Raw genomic sequence first — 26,962 nt, 5'->3', positions numbered from 1 at the left:
TCACTGCTGTGTACACACACTGGGATGGGTTAAATGCAGAGCACAAATTCCAAGTATGGGTCACCGTACTTGGCCACGCCAAGACTTTCCTTTCCTTTATTAATCATAGTTCAACATTTACATAAACTAACTGTGAACAACTTTATTTTCACTAATAAACATTAACAAAGATTAATAAAAACTGTTATAAACAGATTGTTCATCGTTTGTTAATAAATACATAACTAACGCTAACTACCTTATTGTAATTTAGATTTTTTAAATACATTTAAAAAATGTATTTTTTAAAGATTAATTTATTTCTGTTTTATACACAAATTAAATGTTCATTTGCTTTTTTGTTTTACTCTCTTGCTTTATTCTATTTTTTAAGGGGTTATCATTATTACCACATTAAAGGCAGGCATGTACAGTAGATGCAGTCAATGTTCAGGTTCAGGAAATCGATACCATGTGGCATCAGTGTCATGGAACAAACATGCACGTATAAGCCCATTTTTTGACCCCTTCAAACTCCACCTGTTTTAATTGTGTGCATCTCCTTGTGAATTTTCGAACAGGGTTTTAGCAGCATCATCTGTGTGTTTCTTTCAGAGTCAGGCAGAAGCTCATTACAAGGGGAATCGTCATGCTAGAAGAGTCAAGGGCATTGAGACCTCCAAGAGCCGCCCGCAAGAGAATGACAAAACTCCTCCTGGTCCAGTCTCTTCCCCGTCACCTACCGGAGCCTTGCCGACCATCCCAGACACTGACCCCAGCAAAACAGGTGAGAGCTTGAGAATATACTGACTGTAAAACATGCACATCTGGTTTTCTACATTCACACACAGAGGAATAACCGGTGTACACCTGGTATTAATACGTGTTTTTTTATCAATTGTAGACAATCACAAGACAAGTGAGGCAAATTACAGTTTACACCCACCTGATTTGTCCATTTTGGGCAGCATTCTATATATTTTAGCCACTTACAAGTTTATGGGTGCAGATTTGAGCTTTATGTTTTAATCTAATATTGCAAATGTATGCATGAATATAACGAAAGCAATGTATATGCAGCAGCAGGTATAGCACTTTTTTTGTTTGTTGTTTTTTTTTACATTTTTTACATTTCTGGTTAGTTTGCATCTACAACAAGTACTGACATGTGGAATGAGCACTGTCATTTAGATAGTAGGTGGTCTTTTGTGGATATCTGAATGAATATGACCACATTGACCACAACTACCTCTGGAAGTTGACAAGCTCAAAACATGCAAAACTGTTCAGATTGACAAAAAAAAGGAATCTTAAGACCACATGTAAACATGGCCTGCGTTATAAAAAAATGAAGCTCTTAATCATAAAACAATACAGTCTATTCTGCTCACAAATTCTCAAAAGATAAGACTGAACAGCAAGAGCACCCTAAATGACCCCCTGAGTCAAAACTAGAACATAGAGAGCTACAAAAATTCTATTTTCTCCAAGTGTGTGGTCCGACCTCACTCTTCCAGATTCAGCCAAACCCCAATTCCCAACGCTAATGGTCAGGGGTCTTTCAGAGAGCAATTACAGCCCCAATTGTACACTCACAGAAAGAGACAAAGACAACAATCCTTAGTCCCAGCACAAGATTTGAAATAGCCAGTGTATGAAATAGTGCATTCCTTGTTGAAACATCTTGAGGAAGTCTTGGTCAGACCACTAAATGGTGTGACTTTGACGGTCACTGCTTGTTATACAGCTTTAATGGGAAGGCTTTGTTGATGTGTTTATAAAGCTGAGCAGGGTTATTAGGTATTAGAAGCCTATTTGTCTCAGCATCAGAATAAACTTTGGGATTAGAATGGCTGGATGGAGCAAAGGACAAGTAGTGGGTGAGAGATGGTGATGGTGGATATAAAAAAGTTCGGAGGCCTAAGGATTAGCTTGGAGGGCAGAAGGGAAACATCGCAGTTGATCTTGCTTTAATGAGAAGTGATTAAATGTTGGCAGATCGTGATGATGCTGAGATGGATTGGGGTTGCTGGGTTTATGAACTGTCAGAGTGTGGGTGACTCCCTCTTGTGCCTGTTATTCTTCCCCGTACACTTTATTTCTCTGCTCAATGAACATTCCATTCTCCTGTTAATGTCAATGTCCATCTGTGTAAAAGCATCAGGAAGGAGGAGAACCCAACAACTGATTGAGGTTTTATGAGTAGCTTTAAACTGGTGTTTGAATTTCATTTTTAAACTACCACTACGGCAAAGTAAAATCATATTAAAGACATTGATTTAAAGCCTCTTTTAGGTTTTTTTTCTTTAGAGCTTCTCTGCAACTTGGAATTTTAAAATAACTATTTTGAGAACATCTCAAAACTAGAGCCAAGAGGTCATGAAACCAAATAAGTTGTATAGCACAGAATCAGAAATATTTTAAATGAATAAATCAAATGTAGTGTTGTACATATATAGTAAATGTATAATAATGACTAATGTCTGGATACTGTGTTCAAGAAACCTTCTTTTATTAAAGTCTTTTATCAAAGTTGCTGCGTTTACATTCATTTATTTTTACATTGTTTAATTTATAGTATGACCAGATAATTTTCATCCATCTCCCCTCATAATGTTCATTGTCTTTGTAACAGAGGGTGAAAGAGAACAGTATAGCCGTGTCTCTCACTAAGGGATTTGTCTGTCCAGAGAAAACTGTCTATAGTCCTTAGGCCTAGAAAGAATTCCAGCGGGAGAGAGCCAAAACAAACTGGCCATGATCTAAATGTGAAACCAGATACATATGAAAGAATGTCGTTTTCCGTCCAAGCTTGCTCCAGTGACCCCGACCCCTAGTGAGCCTGGTCCTCTCTTATTTGTGTATCCTCACAATCACTTTGTTTTGATGCCTTTCTATAATACTAGTTTCAGAACAGAGCCTTCATTGAGCTGCCAACCCCTAGAGTCCTGACAGCTGCAGTTCCATCTGGACATTGCAATCCCAGCATGTGAAAAGATTGTGTGTGCGAGACTGTACAGTGTAAAGACAATTAGAAAAAGTTCACTGGGCGTGTTTCTCTTCACCTCTGCCTTTTTATCCTCCCTATGCAGTTTAGAGTGAGTTTTAAAGCATGCGACCAGATATTGGGGATGCATCAGGGCTCTGTACTTGGGCCTAATCACTTTATCATACTTGTCTACACTTCTTGCTCAGTGTGTGGTGGGATTTATGTGAAAGCTCAAGAGGAGCATTCCCACGCTTCATGAGAAACACTAGGCCGCATTGGACCTCAGCTGCCGCAGATATAATTTATTGATGATTTTCTTTCACGCATCACTAGAGCCAGCATCTTCGTAGAGGTAGAAAGACAATACTCCAACTCAGTGGAGTCACCTTAACAGTGGTTATAGAGTTTCAGTTGCCTTTTAGATGTTTTCTTGACTACCTTCTCCCAATTATGTGTTTATAATATTATAATATTATATATATAATAATATAATATTATTATAATTATGTGTTTGTGTATATTATATTATATTATATTATATTATATTATATTATATTATATTATATTATATTATATTATATTATATTATATTATATTATATTATATATTAGTTCACCCCATTTTTTAAAATCAACAATGTTTTTAGATCAACAACATTAATCCCCACACAACTGTTCAAACACTAAACTGACTGACAGTTTCAATTTTCTAGAACGTCTAATTTAAGCTGCTTTGACAAAATCTATGTTGTATTTATATATGCTATATAAATAAACATGAATTGAATAAACATCACTCAGAATCACAACATTTTCTGGGGAATAGAAGAAATGGCTGCTGTAGTATAAATTACCTTTGAAAATATATTAAAACAAAAAATATTTCATTTTAATTGTTTTAAAATGTTCACAATAAATTTTTGGAAATAATTTTTTATCATGATTGGTGAAACAATTGAAGAAAATGTACATTTAGTTGCCAAATTATGTGTATTTCATATTTACCCTGTACACCTGGATCTGAACACAAGCAAACGCAAACTATTCGATTTTAGTTTACTCCGAGTGTAGCGTGTTATTGCTTTAAATTAAAAAAAAAAAAAAAAAAACTCAAATGTTATCATGGATCCAGTGGATTAAAGAAATGACTAGCAATCTTGCTCTGGAGCAGGGGTGTCCATACTAAGTCCTGGAGGGCCGGTGTCCTGCAAATTTTAGCTGCAACTTACCTAAACACCTTTGCAAGGATGTTTCTAGAAAGCCTAGTAAAAGGTTGATTAGCTAGCCCAGGTGTACCTGATTGGGGTTGGAACTCAACTTTGCAGGACACCGGCCCTCCAGGACAGAGTTTGGACATGCCTGCTCTAGAAGAACCGTACATACACTGTTAAAGGAAAATTACAAGCTTTCAAACCCTTGCTAGTGTCTTCTTATATTGTTCAGATGTCTTACATTTTAGCAACAATTAAGAAATTTGTTTAACCAGTAACACTGAAAAGCTGTGATACGCATGATACAAAAATGCACTGAACATTCTTATTCATTATTTGTTATTTTTTTTAATAGTGTACTGTTATTATTTATATTTATGTAGTTTATTTAACTTTTTATTTTTATTTATTTATTTCTATTTTGTTCTGTAGTTCAAACACAACCCAGTAAATTTATTTTGGAAAAAAACTATGTTCACAATAATAAATAAGTGCTGCCTTAATGCACCCTTTGACAGAACTATTCAAACTTGAAATTGAATAATACTTAGATGTATTTTAGCTCTTTTTTTACAAGGAATTTCAGCTGTGGCTTGTTTAATTATAATGTTTGCTTACTCTATATTTTTAGCTTAAAATTTCCTGTTGTAGAGACACTTTTACGGGAGCAAGGGTTTGTTATAAGGCTTGAATGTGGCTAACATGGCCAGTAAAAGCATGGAGATTTGGCAGGATGCACTGGAGGTTTGGCTCTGAACAATCTTAGCTCTCTCAGTTTGTCCCAAAGATCCACTTCTTCACAGTCGCTCTGTTTAATGAAGCCATACGTCTCCAGCAGTCGCATTCTACACATCTGGAGATTGTACAGACTCAGAAGGCTGCACGACACTCATCTGGCCCTCCATATTTCACAGCATAAGTGCCATTAAATTTCTTTCTCTATCTCTGGCAACACGGTTATATTGAACTACAGTGGCAGAATCCCCCCTCTTACATGCAGACTATAAAAAACGATGAGAAACGTTTGGTAAACAGGCCTGCTCTAATGGATGTTGCATCTGGGAAACAGCGGTCTGAGCAGGGTGAATGAATGCACACACAACTCCATAATTAATAAGTCCTAACTCTCATTGGGGCGTCTTGTTTCAGGGCTCATTAATTTTTGATGATAGGCAGGGTAGGACTGGATTAAAGGCCGGCCTCTTTTCTACCTGACCCCTCGATCATCTGATCCACCTGAACAGGTCACAACCAAACCCCTGCTTCACTACGTCACACACCATCTTCTCTGCTATAGCTTACAGGCTGTGAAACTAGAGCAGCTTTAATAACAGGTTTAATTTACTGTCTGGAATCTGAGAGATTGTTGGTGCGGGTTCGGGTTGTGTCTGTAACTAAGCACTCATAATTTTACTGAATGCACAGGCATCATTTACGCTCCCGGTTAATTGATGAAATAAAACACACAGAAGTGATGTAACTAATAAACACAGCACTATGTTGGAAAAATCTAACATTGCAATATTTTTTTTATAAATTGCGATATAAATGCAGATTCACTAGACGTATTCAAAAAATGACTGAATAAAAAATGAAAAAATTTGCTGTTTGTTCAAACTACTGATTTAAACTGAGCTGAAACTACACAATTCTGGAGATTTTTTAGACAACTTAATTGTCAAAAAGTTAAGTCTGTAAAAAGTTAAGCTAATTCCTTCATATATATATTGGGAAGATTCTGTAGGGGAGTGCAAGCATAGACAAGCATAGATAAATTCAATAGGAAAAAAGATGGAAGTCGAAATGTATTCAGGTATGCAGTAACTGAATAATAAAATGCTAAATAATACTGCATAGTCTTTGTTTTTTAAACAATTTAATAAAATTAATTGCTAATAATTTTTCTAAGTTACAAATGGTACAATTTCTTAAACCTGAATGCTTTTAAAAACTCTTACAGTCACAGGCTTCATTATCAATTATAATCAAGCCTCAACATTGCGTATACTGGACTATTATGAATGACCACATTGTGATATCGATGCTGAAACGTTATAGTGTGCAGCCCTAACACAAATATTTTTTCCAAATGGTTAAAATGACCTGTCCATGCTGTTGTGTTATGATAAGGCAACAAATATTATGCTTTATTGGGTTATTTAGATTTTTGTGGAGGTGTGTATGAAGGAAGTTTTTATATTAATTCTAACACAACACCTGTAAAAACAATATGTTTTAGCAAGATTATCAAATCTGCAAGAATATCAATAACTGTATTGTTATTAATATATTATAATGACAACATTGTATATCCTATATGCTGTATTTTATGCCAATACGCTGAGTATTAATACAAATATTATAGAAATTAGTATTACTATTAGGTATTATTATGTTTATAAGGTAAATGCAGCCTTGGTGAGAATACAGTAAGTTCTCGACATTAAATGCAGTATATAATACTTTACACCACAACAACAAAAAAGTTGAGCTTAATTACCAATTCATTAACTACATAAAAAAGACTTTATTAGCACATATTGTTACCAAATTATATTATTCTACATTCTTAATCAAACCCCATATCATTATCTTCTTCTTCTCTAGAATGAATCGCGATTTTGAGGGTCTAAACATGCTTAAAAACTCACAAAACTTTGCACACAGAAGTGGCAAAATGTACGTTTGTTGTAGGTTTTGGAAATGGGTGTGGCAAAATGGCTCGACAGCGCCACCTATGCACATTTGACAAACCTCAGCTAGGTTTCACCCACACATACAAAAATTGGCACACCTATCAAACGTGCCAATACAAAAAAGTATCTTGGAGTGAAGTCCAAAACCCAACAGGAAGTTAGATATTTTTAACTTCCTCTGCAAAAAAAATGTGTAGTTCTTGGTATTTCCAGGAGTTGTATTTTAACAAACTCCTCCTAGGGATTTCATCACATCGATATGCTGAGCATTAATACAAATATCAATATAGAAATTAGTATCACTATTAGGTATAATCATTTTTTGTATTAGGTACATGCAGCCTTGGTAAGAATAAGTTCTTAAATTAAATGAAATGCGGTATATAATCTTTTACACCACAGCAACAAAAAAGTTTAGCTTAACTCTTTAACTTAATTAGCAATTCCTACTATTAACTACTGGCCTATTATCTGCCTATTATTAAGGAAACAACTGTTTATTAGCACATATTTCACATTATCTTATTCTACATTCTTAATACAACCTAAACTATTAACTTAATGACTATAAAAAAGCAGCAAAATGAAGGGCTAAATTGGCTTAAAGTCAGAGTTAAAAGTTTGTTATTAGTGAGAATTGTACTTTCAAATTGAATAGAACAAAAGGAATTTGTGGCATCCCATCCAGCACTTCACCATTTTTATGGAGCCCATGATTCCACTGCCACTGTGTGTTTGCTAAAGTTGCATGTTAAAAGCAGTATTAGACCATAATATTTAGGGTTTCTTTTGGACCTCTGAACCCTGATGAAAATATTTACATCATTACTAGCTATAGTGTTTACAGCATCTGACTCCTTCAGCAGTGGAAGAAAGACGCGAGTTAATTTCGACATTAAATATGAGTCCTCTGAGAGTGCATGTTGTGTAACCGCACTTTGAAATATGCAGAGCAAGAATAAATGGAGGGCAGACGGTCACACATTGCAGCAAACATGGAGGGCATGTCAATGATGGTAGTGGATGGCAAACATCCAGACGATGGAGGATTTTGAAATCCCCCATTACACGCACGCTCCTCCACCCCCTCGGCCAAGATCTGCTAATACAAACCACATGCACAAAGTCAAACCAACATTTTTCTGAGTGTGCGAGTGCGTGTGTGTTTGTTAGAAGGAGCGGCTTGTAAGAGAATTGGGGAGTGTTATGGAAAAAAGAGCACTGGGAATATTAGCTCAGAGTTAAAAGTTCAGGCATTTCTGAACCACACCTGCACCACATGGTCTGCTCCTTCTTGTAAAAGCTATTGGACGAATAGCTGATCTATATTTGGTGTTTTTTTAAAGGGTCATGTGGTTTGCTGTAACATCCTGTATCTTCCAAAGGAGCAGTATGTCATCACCCAGTACTTTGATCCAGATGATCTTTATGAGGCTCTGACAGGAGCTCAAGCCCTAAAGAAATACAGCGCAGCCTCTCATCTGCTCTGCAAACAGAGATCGACACTGAGAAATCTGCCTGGAAACTTTGTTAAACGAAGGATCTGGTTGCTTCTAACCAGCTCTTATCCACCTGCCATTCAGGATTTGCTACCACTGAAGTGGCTATTGAACTTTAAATGCCATGGTGAATGGTGTGTTTCTGGGGAAGAGGGAAATTGAGTTGGAATGACCGGGTTTATGTAAGACGTTGTGGTCAAATGTTTGTAAAATGACAAAAAAGCTGATCTCTGTAAGGAAATTGAGTAGTAAAGTCACTGCTTATTTTCCAGCCCGAGAGATGCTTATTTGTAGTCTTACTGATGCCATAATGTGTGGGCTGGTTGTTTGCCCTTAAGTTTTCTCATATAGTGGGGAAAGAAAACCCTCTTTTTTACTGAATGTGACAGCTGGAACTGTGTAATGTGCCGCTTCCAGTTTAGTGTGAATGTCAAAACGATTGCACATTTTGTGAGTTAACTGATCCTAGCACTGCCAGGACTATGGGTTTGATTTTCCAAAACACACAAGCATAGTGTTTGTATTGTCATTGTACATTTATTGCGATTTAAAAAAAAAAAAAAAAAAAACTGGCAATTGCATTTATTCAGCAAGAATGCACTAAATTAATTAAAAGTGACAGTAAAGACATTTATAAATGACACAAATCATTTATAGTAAATCAAAAAATATTCAAAAATCACAATCACTACCGAAGTGATTAAAGGCAAAAACCAGCTCGGACATTACAAATGTTGACCTGAAGCAAATAAGTCTATAGTAATCAGACAAAAGACAAATAAGACTTACTTTAAGCAAAGACTATAGAATAAACAAGACATGTCACTCGTGCTATTTTGAGTAGGCAAAAGTATAACGGTCAATATGGCGAATCAAGGCCTGCCTACTAGTACAGGAGCCAACCATTGATTGCTATAAACTGACGTTTCTTTGGGAAGAAGCTTGGGCCAGATGTGTGCTTTTACGACAGTTTGGTGGTCAACAAACACACTGTAATCTCAGCAAATACTTGCTTCACAGACATAAGAAATATGTCCAAATAAAGCTTGAAGTCTGTACTACTAAATGAACTGTAAGTGCACTTAAAAACAAATGTTTTTTGGTTTTGTAATCTGCATGAAACGAACGTCAGGGTGCAGCACCTCCTGTCAAATGCACATCACATGACAGCAATTACAAGTGGGGCCAAAATTGTTAACAAAGAGTCACTGCTATTTCTGGAAGGGATTCACTATCAAAACCAAGTTGTGAATTACTTTAGAAGACCTGGGCGACCTGAGAAAGCATGACCCAGAGGATAATAATTTGTAACACTTAATAGCGTAAAGAAAAAATTTGACCTTAAAATGGTTTTTAAGAAATTAAAAACTGCTTTTAATCTAGCTAAAATAAAACAAATAAGACTTTCTCCAGAAGAAAAAAATATTATCAGACATACTGTGAAAATTTCCTTGCTCTGTTAAACATAATTTGGGAAATATTTTAAAAGAAAAAACATCTAAGGAGGGCTAATAATTCGGACTTTAATTGTAAATAATGTAATTGTAAGCTTGGCAAACAGTTTTGGAGAACTTGATATTTCCCCATTCAGACAGAACGGCCGAGCATACAGCCTGAGAGGCATTTCAAAGATGGCTGCTGAGTGAAATGACTTGTCTAAAGGGACTTTGCTTAAAGTCAGCATGAACCAGAGTTTGCTGCAGACTTTAAATTTAGAGATGTATTTCCAACTCAAACATTCCAGAGCAGAAGAAAAGGTCAAACTTTGATTAAAGTTTAACAAAACAGTTTTGTTTCCAATGGATTAGTTGTTTGCCTTAAAAATATTAATATGCACCAGCAAACTAATCTTTTTGAATTAAATTACAATCCTATGAAGCACTGAAAATGACAAGTGCATAAACTCTGGAGAAATGTAAAACTATAGGTGTATAGACTGTATGACAAGTCACAGATTATGTTTATGGAAACATTTCTTTTTACGTTTATTGCCAAATCTGCACATATACACAAAAATGTAAGCATTTTAAGCTTGATTTATCTCTTGATTGATTTTGCTCACTGTCACTCTCTGATTGGTTGATTGTTTTGTACGGCATTGTGAGTTTTGTTTTTATATACAAATTCCACTAAATGATATGGGTTTTACTAAAGTATATACAATTAATAACATTAGAGCTTACAAAAAATCTGTCTTTAAAGGTTTATAAAATACTGTATTATTAAAAAGAATGATTTAAAAAAAAGAATGATCTAAAAGATCATGTGACACTGAAGACTGCACTAATGGCTGATTTTAATACAGCTTTGCCATCAGAGACATAAATGACACTTTAAAATATATGAAATAATTTCTGTAATATGTGCATTTATTTTATAAAAAAGACTTTGTTATACATACAATAGTCATACGCGAGGCAGTTATGATGGATTTTGCTTGCTCTCCCTGTCATTTAGCATTAGCAAAGTTCAAAACTTCAAACTGCACGGTTACATATTGCTCAGTATCTCCCATTTTACGTCACAAAATTAAACAGAACAATATGTGGAGGCTCATAAAAAATACAATCATATGTAATTAATTTTGTTTTATGAAGTAAATTTTTTGCAAACTTGTTTTTATGTGGTCTATAAAATCTGGGGTTGCACATTTTGAGACGAGGTATTTGAGGTACGCCTGGTTTGCGGTTTACAGGAAAAAGAAAAAAAAACTGATTTCTGTGGCACGAACCGAAGCTCTTGAATTCCTGCATAGCAACTTTGTTATTTTCAAAGATGAAACAGCAGAGCCCATTAACTCCCATAAATAGTCCATTTAAATGCCATTTTGTTGTTTGCTTTGCTCTCCAGATGAGACACGGCCAGAGCCACAGTTAAATGGACCCGCGGTGGCCCCGGGGCCCATGACAGTTTCCAATCCACCAACCCCAGAGTCCCCTGGTCCTTCTGCCTGTCCCCTTCTGCCCACCCCTACTACACCACAACCACCTCCGGCCAGCTCTTCGTCCCCCAGCTGTGGCTCTTCAAACCCAGAACAGGCAGGCACCGGGGCCCCTGGGGCTCCATCAGTCACTCCCAGCAACCCTGAGACTGAAGAGGACAAAGCCAAGAAGCTGCTTTACTGCTCACTGTGCAAAGTGGCCGTCAATTCACTCTCCCAGCTGGAGGCTCACAATAAAGGTGAACATTCATTTAGCGACAGCTCTTCTGAACTCAATAACATAACATGCTGACTGATTACGCAATAAAATGTCTCCAATGGGTGCTTAGAGGCAGAGAGATTATGGATAATAGTCAATGCTCCCTGTGGATTTTCTTGTGAGGGACTCGCATGTAACTGTGATTTTGAATGATTATAAGATGCTATGATATGAAGCTATTTTCAGATAACAAAAAGTCATATATGCAGCAATGATATGTAGCGGAAATAGCTTTTCATTACAGGAAAACAACATCATTATGAGACCATTTAAAGGGAATTGATTATGTGCTGCCGATCGTTTCTGCTTGAGGACTCTTTAATGTGTTTGAAAAGATGGCACCATTTTATTTTATACCTAAGGAAAGGCTCTAAATGAAAACATTATTATTTTAAATTTTATATAAATGCCCAGGATTGCCCACCCTAGTCACCAAACATGAACATTATAGACCATGTCTGGGGTAAGATGAAGGAGGAGGCATTGAAGATAAATCCAAAGAGTCTTGAGGAACTTTGGGAGTCCTGCAAGAACGCTTTCTTTGCCATTCCAGATGACTTTATTAATAAGTCATTTGAGTCATTGCTGATATGAATGCAGTCGTCCAAGTTTATGGGAGTCATACACTATATTAAATCCTTTCCCATTGTAACATGTCTTTATAGTCTATACTGTACATTATTTCTGTTAAGTGACCAGACTTTTGTCTCAGCAAAGTCAGACCTTACTGTCCTAATTAAATAATTAAAAATCAAGGCATGATCATAATTTGTTGTGGTAAAATAAGTGTAATCTAGAAGCTTTTGCCTTTCATATGAGCCGCTTCTAAAACTAAATGACCAACTAGAAGTCTAGCTATTATTTGTTGTTTTTAAAAACTTGGATTGGCGTCAAGACTTTTGTCAGGTAGCATACAACAGTTCAGTTCATTTGGTTTTTGTTTTGGTTGGTACTCCATATGGGAGAATCACATTCCTTGTTTAATTAAATGTAACATTTTATTATTATGCTATGCATTTATTTATTTATTTAAATTTATTTTAGAACAGATTTTTTTTTTTAAATCAGTCTGGATAAGAGCCATGCATATATTTTGCTGACAAAATGGGAAAAAATGCACTTAACAGGATTTATATAGTACTTATTTAGCTTTTACTTGAACTTTGACCTTGGCAACATATAAAATTTGGACCTTCTGGTTGTCTTGCTCAATTCCTGCACAAATTACTTCAGAAGACATAATTATTTTAAGAACAGTCTGCAAGATTTATCTTGTTCTGAGAGCAGCAGAAATATGCTTTGCTAGCTCAAGGCAGCTCACAAAGGAACACTAGCAATTACGTCCATCACAGAAAAACCCTTACTTCTAAAACAGACGTCTTCAGAAGCTTTCTCTCGCTCATGATTTATACACAACTTTACAGCGCCGCCTGTCCTCTTGGTTTGCCCCAAAGGTGTCCACAAAAATGAACTAAAGTAGATCGGTTTTTGCACTGCACTGCAGCTTGTAGTATTTTGGGAGAGTGTTTGATTTCTGCTGGTGTATCGAATGCCTGAGCAGATCTCATTCTGCTCTATTATTCAGTCTGTGTCAACACAAACAACCCTGTTTGAAGAGACGAAGGTGGATGTTGAAGAGACTGCTGCAAAGGCACACACACAACTCTATTTATTATTGATCTCCTCTTTTATTTAGCATGAAAGTCTACAGTCATAGTTTCAGTATGTTTATGCCATCTAATTAGGGATTCTCATGTTGGGCTTGTTGATTAAAAAGTCTGCTTTTACTTGGGCTAAACTAAATTAATGCCTTTATATAGAGTATCTGACACTTGTTTATGGGGCAAATTAAAAGGCGCACATTCACACTTTGATATGATGGAAGCCACATGGAAATCATTGCTCTTGGAACATGACCACGTTTTAGAGTAAACATTACAAGTTATGAGTGATATCAGGGCGTTTCTGCGATGAAAGTTAAATTTATAATCGTGGCCTGGGTTTGGAAAGCTATCTGGAATTGATACAGACCATTCCCTGAATTAAACCAGGCCAAAAATAAAATCATATGTTGTGCAGACAACACTTCTAGCTCTGCAGCTGTATGTCCAGACCCAGCAATCGACTGCTATTTCATCTGTTTATTTCTGAAATGGCATATACAAATGACCATAACACAGTGAAACTAGCAACGCTCGTAGTCTGGAACAAATCTGAAGTGTAAATAGTGCATAAGAGCACATTTTGAATGGGGCAAAGAACTTTTGAGGTTGTTTCTTGCCTTGTTTTATCAAATATAATCTTAAAGGAATTGTTGACCCAAAAATAACAACACTGTCAACGTTTACTCCCCCTTTACTTGTTTCAAACCCATAGTTTCTTTTTCTGTAACCTTTGAACTCCACAGTTGCTACTACGGAAGTCAATGGTTACAGGTATTCAGCTTTCTTTAAAAAATCTCTTTTATTTTTATCAAAAGAAAGATATTTATAAAGGTTTATAACCATTTGAGTTTTGAATAAATAGTGAATGCATTTACATTGTTTGGGTAAACTGTCCCTTTAAGGTAACTTACTGGTCAAAGGGAGAAAATGAGGTCTGGTTTTGGTCTGACAAATGGAATTTGTCGACATTCCTAGTGTTGGTTAAAAGCAAAACAAAGACATTAATTCCCAAGCATATGGACATCACGTGAGTTTTTTGTCAATATCTTAGCTGTGTTTTCATTGACATTGTGAGGGCAGGAACATGACGGCGCATCATTTAAGTAGAACCATGTGTTGTGTGGCTCCAAACACAGGATATGGAAAATTGATGAGCTTCGTTGTAACGAGGAAAGCCAAATTTAACAAATCTCAAAAACTTGAGGAATTTGGTTTTGAAATCGAAAGCCAGACAGACGCCTTGATTTAAAAACTGTCCTGTACAATAATGTAACCTGAATGAAAATCAAAAAGGATATGATTCACAAATGTGAAACATTCCAATAAAAGAATGGTGTGACTGCGTATTATACACATGGACAGAAATAAGACTCATTCCAGACACGAGCAGCTGCAGTCAAAGGGAAGCCAAAGAGAAAGATTCTAGGGCCCTCTTGTGGTCACATCTGGATGTCACAATGCTGTTTTTTATTTTATGTTATTTTTATTACATTAATTTGAGCCATATTTTATTATTGAATAATAATATTATAATAATTATGATGTGTAATAGTCTCTTTTTTCCATTATAACTTAAAAAGGTGAATGTAAAGAAATTTGCAATATAAAATATTTGTTTCTGTTTATGTTTTGTTCATTAATCATAATAATAAGAAAATAATAAACATTATACTGACACCAATCCCATACTTCCCAATACATGCATTTACATAAGTTTTACATAAACAATCTTTTATCTGCGATCTTCAGGCACTAAACACAAAACCATTCTGGAGGCCCGCAGTGGACTGGGCCCCATTAAGGCGTACCCACGATTAGGTCCGAAGCCCAGCGGGGAGCAGGGAGGCGGAGCCACAGACCCCAATACTCAGGAACGCACCTTCCACTGTGAGATCTGCAACGTGCGGGTCAACTCAGAACTGCAGCTCAAACAGGTGAGTAAGGTCCACAGTGATCATACTTGATGAAAGAACAATAATCTGTGTGTTCATCAGATTGTTCATGGTTCCCAAGAGACCAATATTAACTTTTGCTATATATCTACATACTTAAGTTCGGTATGCTCTGTTTGTTTGCAGCACATATCAAGTCGAAGGCATCGGGACGGCGTTGCGGGAAAGCCAAACCCTCTCCTGAGCCGACACAAGAAGCACAGGGGAGCTGACCTTGCGGTAGGTTCTAACCAATAATAGAGCAGTTTAAATCCTTTAATGCAGTGGACCTTAACCTTTTTATCACCGCAGACCGGTCAACGTTTGACAATTTTACCGCGGACTGGGGTAGGGGGAGAAATGGGGAGGGTAAAAGACGCGATATGCAAATGGCCCCTAAAAGGCCGTCGTCATTTGGTATATCCATCAGTTGATCTTCTTGCACAGCCATGGTGGATTCACCTGATTTGTTGACGAATGGATTGTGGATCCATTGCTTGGCAGTCCATGGAGCCTTCACAGGGCCTTTTCCCCTTAGCCAAGAAACTTTTTAAAGACGTCTGTTTCTTACTCATTTTGCTGCTTGTGGGTTAAATTTGGGCGCTCAAGTGACTCAGATGTAATCGAGAGAATACGGAAATTTTTCAAAAAAAAAAAAAAAAATTAAAAAAAGATTGATCCATGGACCGGTAGTGATACCAGGTGGTTGAGGACCACTGCTTTAATGCGCTGAAAGATATGAATGTCATGGTATCAATGGGTCATGAACTGTTTCTCTTCATACAGGATCTCACCAAAGCATTAGGCGCCGGCCTCCTGCCAAGTCCCCTAGCTGTTGCTGCAGCAATGGCAGCAGCCGCCTCCTCCAATCCACTGGCTCTCAGAGCAGCAGCCCCCGCCCCCCATCCACATCATCACCTCCTACAGGCTCCGCATCTCAGCCATGCCATCTTAAGACCAGCTCCAGGGCCCATTCGCACCTCACACGGGCCAATCTTGTTCTCACCGTACTGACTCCGCCCTCACCCCCCTTAGCCAATCACAGCCAGTCCGGAGCCTCACCTCCTAAAGCACACTGTGAAGACGACGAAAAAAAAAATAGTGAAACACCACAGCAACGACAAGAATCGGCTCATCAACAATAACGTCAATCATCAAACCAAGCAGAAGGGGGCGCAAAATTGAGAGCAACCAAGAAGGAGGGTGTGACTGGCGTTCCAACCCTCTTTCCATCACCCTTAACTGCCTCCTCCATCTCTGTGCGTTCGTTTGGATCAAGTGATTTGTTCATCGGTGGATGAATGGATAAATGGAAGGACTGCTGGAATCGAGCAATATTGTATGCTGACGTCCTAGTTCCTTCCCACTATTTATACTCATACTGTGAGGTAGCAGCAGTCCTGTCGTAGCCAGACATGCTGGATTGAGTTAGGAAACTTTCTAGAGACCCCAAAAAACACACGGTTAAATGTTTCTGTACCTGTTGTTCTAAATCAATGCACCCTCGACCCTATGCACCTTGAGAAACCGTGTTACATCAGTAAGCTTCTCGTAGTATTTGCTGTATTCAACGTGTCCTGACTGGCTTTGACATCTCTGCAAGAAGAAATGGCCACAATCTCCATTGCAGTTCCACCGTGTCAAGACTTAGAGCAGGGGATTTTGGGAAAGATGCTTTCCGAATGCTGGCTCGCATTGAGTATGAGAAGCTCAGATGGTGTTGTTGTAAAGCTGACTTCACACAGTAGCATCTCTCAGGAGAAATGGAAAGATACAGAAGAGATACTCGAGATCGCATTTCAATCTGTTAACACAAAGAGCGGCTGTCTGAAAACCCCCAGACCCCTGTCTTAGATCTTAGAAAAATCAGTAGACGTCTATTTATTCTATTGTGTAGCGTAGTTTAGTCCAGTACATCCAAGCTGGTTGACTTCTGAAAATGTTCAGAAGTGAAATATGTACGTAGAGGATGATGTAACTGCTGGTAGATGCTGAAATAAGACGGACGGGTACTTTGATTCTCAGAGAAAGGCAGCAAACCTAAGCACACACTTGGACTTACAGTATATACAGGCTCCTCTGTTCATTCTATCTCTGTATGTTCGGTGGACATTATGCAACCCCAAGCAATACGCCTCCTCCCCCTTCTGTCCAACTTCTGCGTTCAGTCTCACAAGACGCCTGCATCCTAACAAATACTGACACCGCAGGTCAGCTACTCCAGCAGACACATAGAGAATTGACGAAAGCGAAGACGCAGAGGAGGTCAGAGGACTTGACTGTGCAATCTCCCCTTTTTGGTATGAACTTCCTGTCTTGAATCTAAAGCCATGCAATGCATATTATTATTTTAGTTTTTTTATTATGATCAATGGTTGTTGTTTTTTTGTTTGTTTGTTTTCATAGCACACGGTTTTGTTGAACAAATATTGTTGTGGAAAATCTGACGAAAAAAAGAAAAAAATGAGAACAAAATGAAAAAAAACAGGAATATTTTTCTATGGAAGATTGAAAACCTGCACTCGGGTGGGATTGAAATGCGTCCTGTATGTTGTGGAAAATACATCTGGAGGAAGCGAAGTTCACAAATGGATAAACATCAAACTAAGGCCTGCCGAGTTGGTGGTCTTCCATTGACTAGCAAAGTGCGACGATGTCTTACTGTTGTTTGGATATTGCAATGCAATAAGCAATTGAATTATGTCATTTGTTGTAGAAGAGCATTTCTAAATGGTTCTGTAAGGCTGCTAATAGGCCTCCATGTTCTTCCACAGTGAAACAGTAAATTAGTCTTTTCAGTACAAAAAGCTGGGAGTTTAAAAGCAAGAGAGGGACACCCACGGGGACAGACCCTTCATATTAAAGGGTCTTCTCTCATCTCGGAGCAAGGGACAGGGTATATCTGAACGCAAACAATGTGTAGTCAGCCATAGCCTTTGCGTATGTAGCTTAGTTCACATTTTTGTTTGTTTGTGGCATTGTTTGCATTGTGTGGGAAACGTCATGGTAATGCCATTACTTTGTGCTAACCGTTGTTAGCATCCACCATTGTGCTTTGATGGAACTTTACCTCTATTTCTCATTAGTTATCAAGGCACTAATAAGGGTGCTGTGATTTCATGTCAGTGTGTATCATGTCTTGTCATGTGCATAAAGCGTCTAATACTTATGATGAGAAGAATCTGCCTTGAAGGGATAGTTTTTACCATAAAAATGGAAAACTTCTGTCATTTGCTCACTCTCTGTGTCATTACAAAGCTTTTTTTATGCTGCTATTACACAGGAGAACTTTATAAAAATAAAATTAATCACAGTACAACAACCGTGGACCTCTCAAAATGATGAAAAATACAGATGTACAACATATCAAACTGACATCATATTGTTGAGTTTATGTACTAGAGTTAAGTACTAGAGGTACATATTCATTTAGAAGAGACACCTTCATTGCAATTTTTGAGATTTGATGGCTAATTTACACAAATTAGAAAATTTCTGCAAGATCTGGTTATGGATGGAGCTTCATGAATCTTACGTTCAAAAAAAAAAAATTTACATTTTAAGAAAATAATAAATAATAGTCCTGCAAAACTCAACTATCATGGGTATAAATTAGCTGTTAAAACTTTAAATACAAGTCAAATTACTATTCAACAAAAGCATATGATCTTATTATTTTTTGTCTAAACTATTCATGGACCAGTATAAGATTCTGAAGGTATGATAACCTTGGATAAAAATATGCCTGTTTCACAGTATTGTAATTACTGCTTTAAAAAATGTTTATTTAAATTTCTGGGTAAAAAAACAAAAATGTTTTTCCCCACTGAACACAAACTATTTTATTTTAATAAACATTTTCAAAATTTTGGAACAGTAAAGATGTCAGTCTAAAAGTTGTATTCATTCATTATTTTTGGGCTTATTCCCTTTACCAATCAGGGATCGCCACAGAGGAATAAACCGCCAACTGATCCAGCATATGTTTAACGCAGTGAATGCCCTTCCAGCCGCAATCCAACACCAGGAAACACCCATACACTTTTACATTCACACACATACAATACGGCCAATTTAGTTAATCCAATTTGCCTATAGCGCATGTCTTTGGACTGTGGGGGAAACCAGAGCACCCAGAGAAAACCCAAGCAAGTCTAATGTTTCAAAAACACAGATTTCCTTACAACTTGAAAGGGCATCTTTGGATATGTAGCTTTTCTTTGGATATAAAGTAAGTCTCAAGACAGTTCAGGTCTAAAGCATGCTTGGATGCTGATTTTTAAGTGATTTGTTTCTCAAATATTTCCTGAATCGTGAGCTGACCTGTAGCTTTTGATGTGGAGTTGTCGATTTCTTCTGAAGATATTGCTGCCCTTAAAAACTCAATATAATATAAAACATGTAAAAAAAAAATAATTAAAAAAAACTTTCAAATACCTTAGGAAATCCTCTTGTGCCTAGTCTAAACCAGAACATATCTATATAATATGCATATATCACATTGAAGGTTAAATTGTTTAAAGGTCTACAATAATAAAAAAAAATATTTCTATGAAAAACCTTAATTTTGCACCTTATTGTTTAAGACAAAAAGGGGACTTAATGTAAAAAAAAAAAGTTGTTTCACTTCATCCAACAAAGATGCACCAAGTATTAAAACGTAGAGCTGCACGATATTGGATTAAAATCGAACATTGCAATATTTTGTTATTCTGTGATATACAGTTGAAGTCAGAATTATTAGCCCCTCTGTTATTTTTTTCCATATTTCTGTTCAACAGAGAGAACATATTTCTAAACATAATACTTTTAATAACTCAATTCTGTAACTGTTTTATTTTATCTTTGCTATGATGACAATAAATTATATTTTACTAGATATTTTTAAGACACTTCTATACAAGCTTAAAGTGACATTTAAAGTCTTAACTAGGTTAATTAGGTTAACTAGGCAGGTTAGGGTAATTAGTCAAGTTATTGTATAACGATGGTTTGTTCTCTAGACTATGGAAATAAAACATTTGCTTAAATGGGCTAATAATTTTGACCTTAAAATGTTTTTTAAAAAATTAAAAACTGCTTTTATTTTAGTCAAAATAAAACAAATAAGATTTTCTCCAGAAGAAAAAATATTATCAGACATACTGTGAAAATCGCTTTGCTCTGTTTAACATCATTTGGGAAATATTTAAAAAATAAAATAAAAATTCAATGGGGGGTTAATAATTCTGACTTTAACAGTATATCGTGATATGACTACAATTTCACCAGACATTTGGAAAGAACTGCTCGTTTTAGATCGATTGGGATGATTCTGTAGAAAAGTGCATCTGGATGAAAACTTATAAACAATCTACAAACATAGATAACTACAGTAAATAAAAAATACAATTAAAATTAAGTGTTTTATCATTTTTCCTACAATTTTAACAGTACAATTTCTTATCCCTAATTTTTTTTTAAATCATTATGCAGTCATAGACCTCAAAAAATTCTTGCGATGAGACTATCGTGAATGATTACATTGCAAAAGCAATGCTGAAATGATATATTGTGCAGCCCTATTATAAATGGTCAAAAACACTAAAAATAGTCTATGAGTCTTCTGTGATGTCTTTATTCATATCTAAATTTCTGACCCAAATTTAACTTTTTGTCTAAATATCACGACCATCTTTACACTTACAGTACTGAGGGTGAGTAAATAATGACGGAGTTTCCATTTTTAGGTGACCTACACCTTTAAACTGCCCATTTGCGATCAGCTGTTTCTATCCCAAACCTAAATATCAAAACAATCAGTGGACAGTGATTTCAGCTGATTTCAGATGAGCGTTTTGGGAGAACAACACTATACGCACTGACACATGCTGTAGTCTGAAACCAGGTGTTCAACGGCCCATTGAAAACACATGAGGTGAAAAAGCCATCACAGTCCACAGTCCCATCCATCAACACTGTAAAGACCATGTTCATCCTGTAGTCAGAGCAATGTCATCACTGTACAGAATTGTCTTTGGTAGATTTATTCAACCTTTCAGGGCAGGTGTAATGTTAGTTGGTGAAGTCTATTTTAGCCTTAGCCTTATTCCACCCCAGGCCTCTCCAGGAGCAGACGCGCACTGAGAAGCTTTGGTCAAACCTCGTCTTGCCAATAAAGTTATTTTTCAACTAAATTGTCAGATGGGAAAACAGTATGTGTGATGGAACGTAGCAATATTCAACTCATACTGGCTACTCTTGTTTATTGCAATAAGGAAATCAACCAATAGATGCATATGTGAGTAAAATATTATAGATGTAATTTAAATCAAACTGAAAAATTATGGAAATACCTGGTATCGGAGAAACTTGGAGTTACCATGGGGAAAAAAGAGGGGGGGAAATCAATGTCTATAAATCAATAAAGAATATTAAAACTCATGTTGTGCTACTTTTTTTATTTCATTGTTTTCTCTTGATTATATGTTCTAATTTAAGTTAAAGGGTAAACTTGGAATTATTTAAAACATGAAGGCACGCACGCACGCACACCCGCACGCACGCACACACACACACACACACACACACACACACACACACACACACACACACACACACACACTTATTAATTGTCATCTGAGGTTGCCAGAATATGTAGTTGCCAAAAAATGTAGTTATAATTTAGTGAATATTTTGAGGCTGAATTTAGAGAATTTTAGTGAAGCATTTATAGAACACGCTGCAAATTCTACAGTTTAGAAATGTAGCTTGGAATGAGTACAAACTTTATTTAATTGAATAAAAATAAAAAATAAATGTTAACTGTAATTGCCAGAATTATGTGAAAATAGATCTGAAAAAAAGGCAAAAATCAGTCCAAGGCACTCAAAAAATGTGGAAAAAGTATTAAAAAGCCTTTATTCACATGGCTAATCCTTAGAACTGCACCTACATGTTTGGGCAAAGACCCGCCTTTATCAGGGTAACAGTGATCTGATCTGACAATTATAGAGCTGCAAACCAACAGCAATTTATATGAAGGATACAACTAATACTGCAAACTTCAACATATTAAATTCATTCAATTTCCTTCGGCTAATTCCCTTTATTCATCAGGGGTCACAACAGAAGAATGAACCCCCAACTTATCCAGCATCTTTTACACAGCAGATGTCCTTCCAGCTGGCCTTCCCTGTGAAACACCCATACACGCTCATTCACACAGATACACTATGGCCGACTTAGTCTTTGGACTGTGGTGGAAACCGAAGCACCTGGAGAAAACCCGCGTGAACAGAGAGAACATGCAAACTCCACACAGAAATGCTAACTGACCCAGTCAGGACTCAGACCAGTGACCTTCTTGCTGTGAGGCGAAAGTACTAACAACCGAGCCACTGTTTCACCACTATAGTGAAGACAGTGGCACACAATTAATTAGTATTAACTGTACGTGCAATAATTAAATGTTCAGTACCTTAATTTTGTATGTTATTGCATATGTCTTAAAGTTCTCATAGTCATTGACTTCCATTTTATATTATACACAAGCAAGGGCCACAATTTTAGCTAAAAAATCTTCAATAATCAACTGAAGAAAAAAACTCATCTACTGTACAGCTTGATAAGTAAATTAACGGAAAATTACACTTACAATGCACTATAAACAACATGGACAAGCAATGAACAAAGATTCATAAACAAGTCAAGACATTATAATAATTATTATAAAATTAACATAATATAACCTGTCTATTCACACACATTTTTAATGATTAAAATGTTCTGTATGACAGAATTTTAATTTTAAATAAACATTAAATATGAAAATGAGTTTTCACAGTTTCAACGCATTCATGAGGGAAATTCTGGTAATCAATTTTTATCTCTTTTTTTTTTTTTTTGCAGTAGCATTTAAACAGGCTTTTACATCTTAAAATACAATCATTTTTAACAGTGCAGAGACAGTGACAAATAAATTTCTCATTTGTTTGCCATTTCAACAGTGCATTAATTTAATCATTAATTTTCCTTAGTCCCTTTATTTGTCAGGGGCCGCCACAACAGAATGCACCACCAACTTATCCAGCATATGTTTTACATAGTGGATGCCCTTCCTGCTGCACCCAGAACTGGGAAACTCATTCACACCCATTGAAACACACACACACACACACACACACACACACACACACACACACACACACACACACACACACACACACACACACACACACACACACACACACACACACACACACACACACACACACACACACACACACACACAAAAGCCAATTAAGTTTATTCAATTCACCTATAGTGCATGTGTTTGATCTGTGGGGGAAACCGGAGCACCCATGTCCCAGAGGAAACCCACAAGAACACAAAGAGAACATGCAAACTCCACACAGAAATGCCAACTGGCCCAGCCGGGGCTCAAACCAGCAACCTTCTTGCTAACCACTGAGCCACTGTGTCGCCCTGCATTAATTTACACAAGTTAATTTTCCAGCTCATTAATATGTGCAATCTACTCTGCATCACTAGATGGCGCTCTAGGATTGATTTGTGATTTGCTTCAGTGCATCAGGCATGCCTAAAACAGACTAGCACTTTGCTTGTGAATCTGTTAATGGTCGCCTACCCTCTTCATTTGTAGCTATTTGAACACATTCAGTCCACAGTGTGATGATATTGCAAGACAAACCGCAGGTTAACTGATCTTAAAACCACTTCTGCCTTTAAAGAGCTGAACTTTGATCTCTGACCTGGTGGATCATGGATTTTATTGAACACATCCTTCAAAATGTCTAAATAATATTGTTTGCTTTAAAAAGTTATTTACAGAATTACAACTTTTCTATTATCTTTTATTACAAACTTGCTGAATGTGATCATGTGGACAGATGAATATGCACTAATAAGCTGTTTATTAAGCTTTTTTGTTACATTTATGGTTAATTATGTGTTGACACACATCCAACATTAATAAGAGCATCATCACCTGTGCCTAATGATTATGTTATTGTTAATGCCTGATATAAATCAAATATCACAACAACAATAAACTGCAAGGACTTTTTAATTTGGAGTTATAAATCAAAAACAAAACAAGCTTCCAAAAATTGAATTCAAAATTGTTTATTTTCTTAAAGCTTCAGACATTGAACAAGCAACTGACATTAAAAGATGAACTTTAATGCCTTAATTGCTGTTTTTTGTTGCCGAAAATGTGGCATTTACCTATGCTCCACGCAGCCTTTCTTTCATTGTGTGACAAAAGATATGATTGCCCATAGTGTTTAAAAAATGCTGAAACAACCATTCTGTACTGCAATGCCAGTGTGTCATGCAAAGAAAATACATATTCATGTAGCATATCTATATACTTCAGTATTAATAAGCCTAGGACTATCAAAACTGTGTCATTTCTATGACCTAATCTGTCAACATGATGCAGGTAAATTGCAGAGCTTGTGCAAATACATAATCTTTCTGATCAGATACATTTTTATACTGTTTTCCTCCTTCTGTAATAATTAAAGCATGGTTATTTTGCCATTAGAGGAAAGACCAAGGCGTAAGCTTACATTTTTAATCAAAATGCTGTATGGCTCTTTCAGAATGTTCATTACAATATAAAACTGCAAAAGTATTTCAAAACGTCCTCTGACTTAATGAAATAAAAGTTGTTAAATAGAAATTGCAGGCAATAAACGACATTCAACCGCTAATAAAAAAAAAGTGTTTCTGAATTCAGCATACAGCCTCTTTTAATGGGATTACTAACTGATAGATTTTTCCAAATGTTGACGTGTAAAGTCATGTCATCATGTTCTATGATCAGAAGCTTTTTACTTTCTTGCAAATGCAAGTATATACCTCTCAATTGAAGCTTTGTTTTTTAGAACGGTGCCACAAACTCACATTTGTTAGTTATCAAGACTGGAATTGCTTCATGCTCTATTCTTGTAATTCCAAGACAAAAATTCTGAATTAAGCATCCTGCAACTCGGGACTTATTCCAGAGAACTGTGAGATACTGTAAGTATATTTACTCATAACTGAGAGGGAACCATCCAATTCTGAGAAATGAAAAGATAAGTTTATACAATACCTCACAATTCAAACGGAAAATGAAGGCAACCATGTCATTTTCAACAGACTGAGAGAAAAAAAAAATCTGAAATGTGAGTTTGTTTCACAACTCTAATTAAAAAATGTGCATTTCTGATTTTTTCAGTTCTGAGATAGTATAAAATAAGATGTTCTGAATCACAAAAAAAAGAAAAGATCTGAATATTCAGTCAAACAAGTTTCTAATATATATTTATCATTAACACTGTACAATACGATTTTAGATTAGATCATGTTAGATAAATAATTTACATTTAATACAGTATTTGTTTATCTTTGCTAACGTTAATAAAATAAAGTTGTTCATTGTTAATCATGTAAACTCAAAGTGCATATAGTGTTAAGCACAACTTTTAAACTTAATAAGGCATTAGTAAAAGCTGATTATCAATAAATGCGGAGCAAAATTGTTCATACTTAATACTAGCTAATGTATTTACTAACATGAATTATTACACGGCTCTCTGGAACACTTGATTCTGATTGGTCAGTTGCAACATTTCAAGGTATGTTATTAACAGATAACAACTGCTCAAACTAATAACACAAGGCTCGTCTAGGTACTTAGAGTCAGTGATAACATTGGCTTTTATATATACACAGTATGCTAGGCTGTTTGGCTCCATCTTGTGACTAAATAACACAAGACACTTGTATAGTTTTGAATGGGCAAAAGTGTAACATCTATATGGCAAATGAAGCCCTGATTTCTAGTACAGGAGCCAGTCATCGTTCAATATAGATTAATGAGTCTCCATGGGAGAGGTGCTCGGACCAGACTTGCTCTCTGAGGTTAGCAAATGCACGAGAATCTCAGCAAATACTTGAGAAATAAAACTACACTTGAAAACCAATGCTTTTTTGGTTTTGTAATCTGTATGAAGCAAATGCACATCATGAGAGCTTCTCAAACGCTCACAAACTTGTAAACAAAGAGGTCACTAACATTTTGGGAGACGATATGCCATCAAGACTAAATTAGGATTTACTACAGAATACTAGCTCGATCGGACGAGGCATTATTCAGAGAATGATCATGTTTGACACGACCATAAATGAGGTTGGTATATCTTGTACCTTTCGTGTGCGCATGCGCATTAGCTTGAGCATCCTGAAAAAAAAGTGCAGATTTTGTTTGATTCAAACCTTTACAAACAAAACTTAAGAGACAGCTGATGTTTAACATTACTGGCGATTCATCCATTCATTCATTCATTTTCCTTCAGCTTTGTCCCTTATTTATCAGAGGTTGCCTTAGTGGAATGAACCGCTCTTATTGGTGATTTCAAATATGACATTGAATCCTAAGCTTATCAAACAGATTTGGAGAATTCAATATTTACCCTCATTCAATGTTTTCAAACAGAATGCCTGAATCAAAGGCAAAGTGATTGCTTTTAATCAAATACTTAAACTATTAAAGCTCAGAACAATGTTTTTGTCACGGTACGGTGAGGGGAAAAAGGGGCGAGGACCCAAGTGCAGGGTAAAGTATTATTTAGTTACAACAAAACAAAATAAAAGGCAAAAACAGCTAAACAAACTACCCAGAGGGGGAAAACATTAGCAAAACAAATAAACAAACCAAACTGGACTGGACAGGCTGGCAGGGATCACGACTGGAACAGACACACAACAAGGTAACATACGATGACGAACTGACACAGGACAG

At 36.3% G+C, this 26,962-nt stretch overlaps 1 protein-coding gene across 3 annotated transcripts in view; it reads left to right on the top strand.

Moving 5' to 3' along the window:
- Nucleotides 1-21,591, top strand: part of znf385a (zinc finger protein 385A) — a 142,130-nt gene extending 120,539 nt beyond the window's left edge. For 2 of the 3 annotated variants that reach the window (XM_068216915.2, XM_009296960.5), the window contains 5 exons: nt 595-766; nt 11,224-11,553; nt 14,987-15,171; nt 15,316-15,408; nt 15,955-18,493. In XM_068216915.2, the coding sequence (XP_068073016.2) occupies nt 595-766; nt 11,224-11,553; nt 14,987-15,171; nt 15,316-15,408; nt 15,955-16,182 (1,008 nt within the window). In that variant the 3' untranslated portion in view covers nt 16,183-18,493. Of the gene's footprint in view, nt 1-594; nt 767-11,223; nt 11,554-14,986; nt 15,172-15,315; nt 15,409-15,954 lie in introns of all 3 variants that reach the window. The other variant, XM_009296959.5, reaches the window with a different exon arrangement.
- Nucleotides 21,592-26,962: the final 5,371 nt, after the last annotated feature.

The sequence above is a fragment of the Danio rerio genome, chromosome 23 (assembly GCF_049306965.1).
Source record: "Danio rerio strain Tuebingen ecotype United States chromosome 23, GRCz12tu, whole genome shotgun sequence".
NCBI classification, from domain to species: domain Eukaryota; kingdom Metazoa; phylum Chordata; class Actinopteri; order Cypriniformes; family Danionidae; genus Danio; species Danio rerio.
This window is presented reverse-complemented; position numbering and strand designations above follow the sequence as displayed.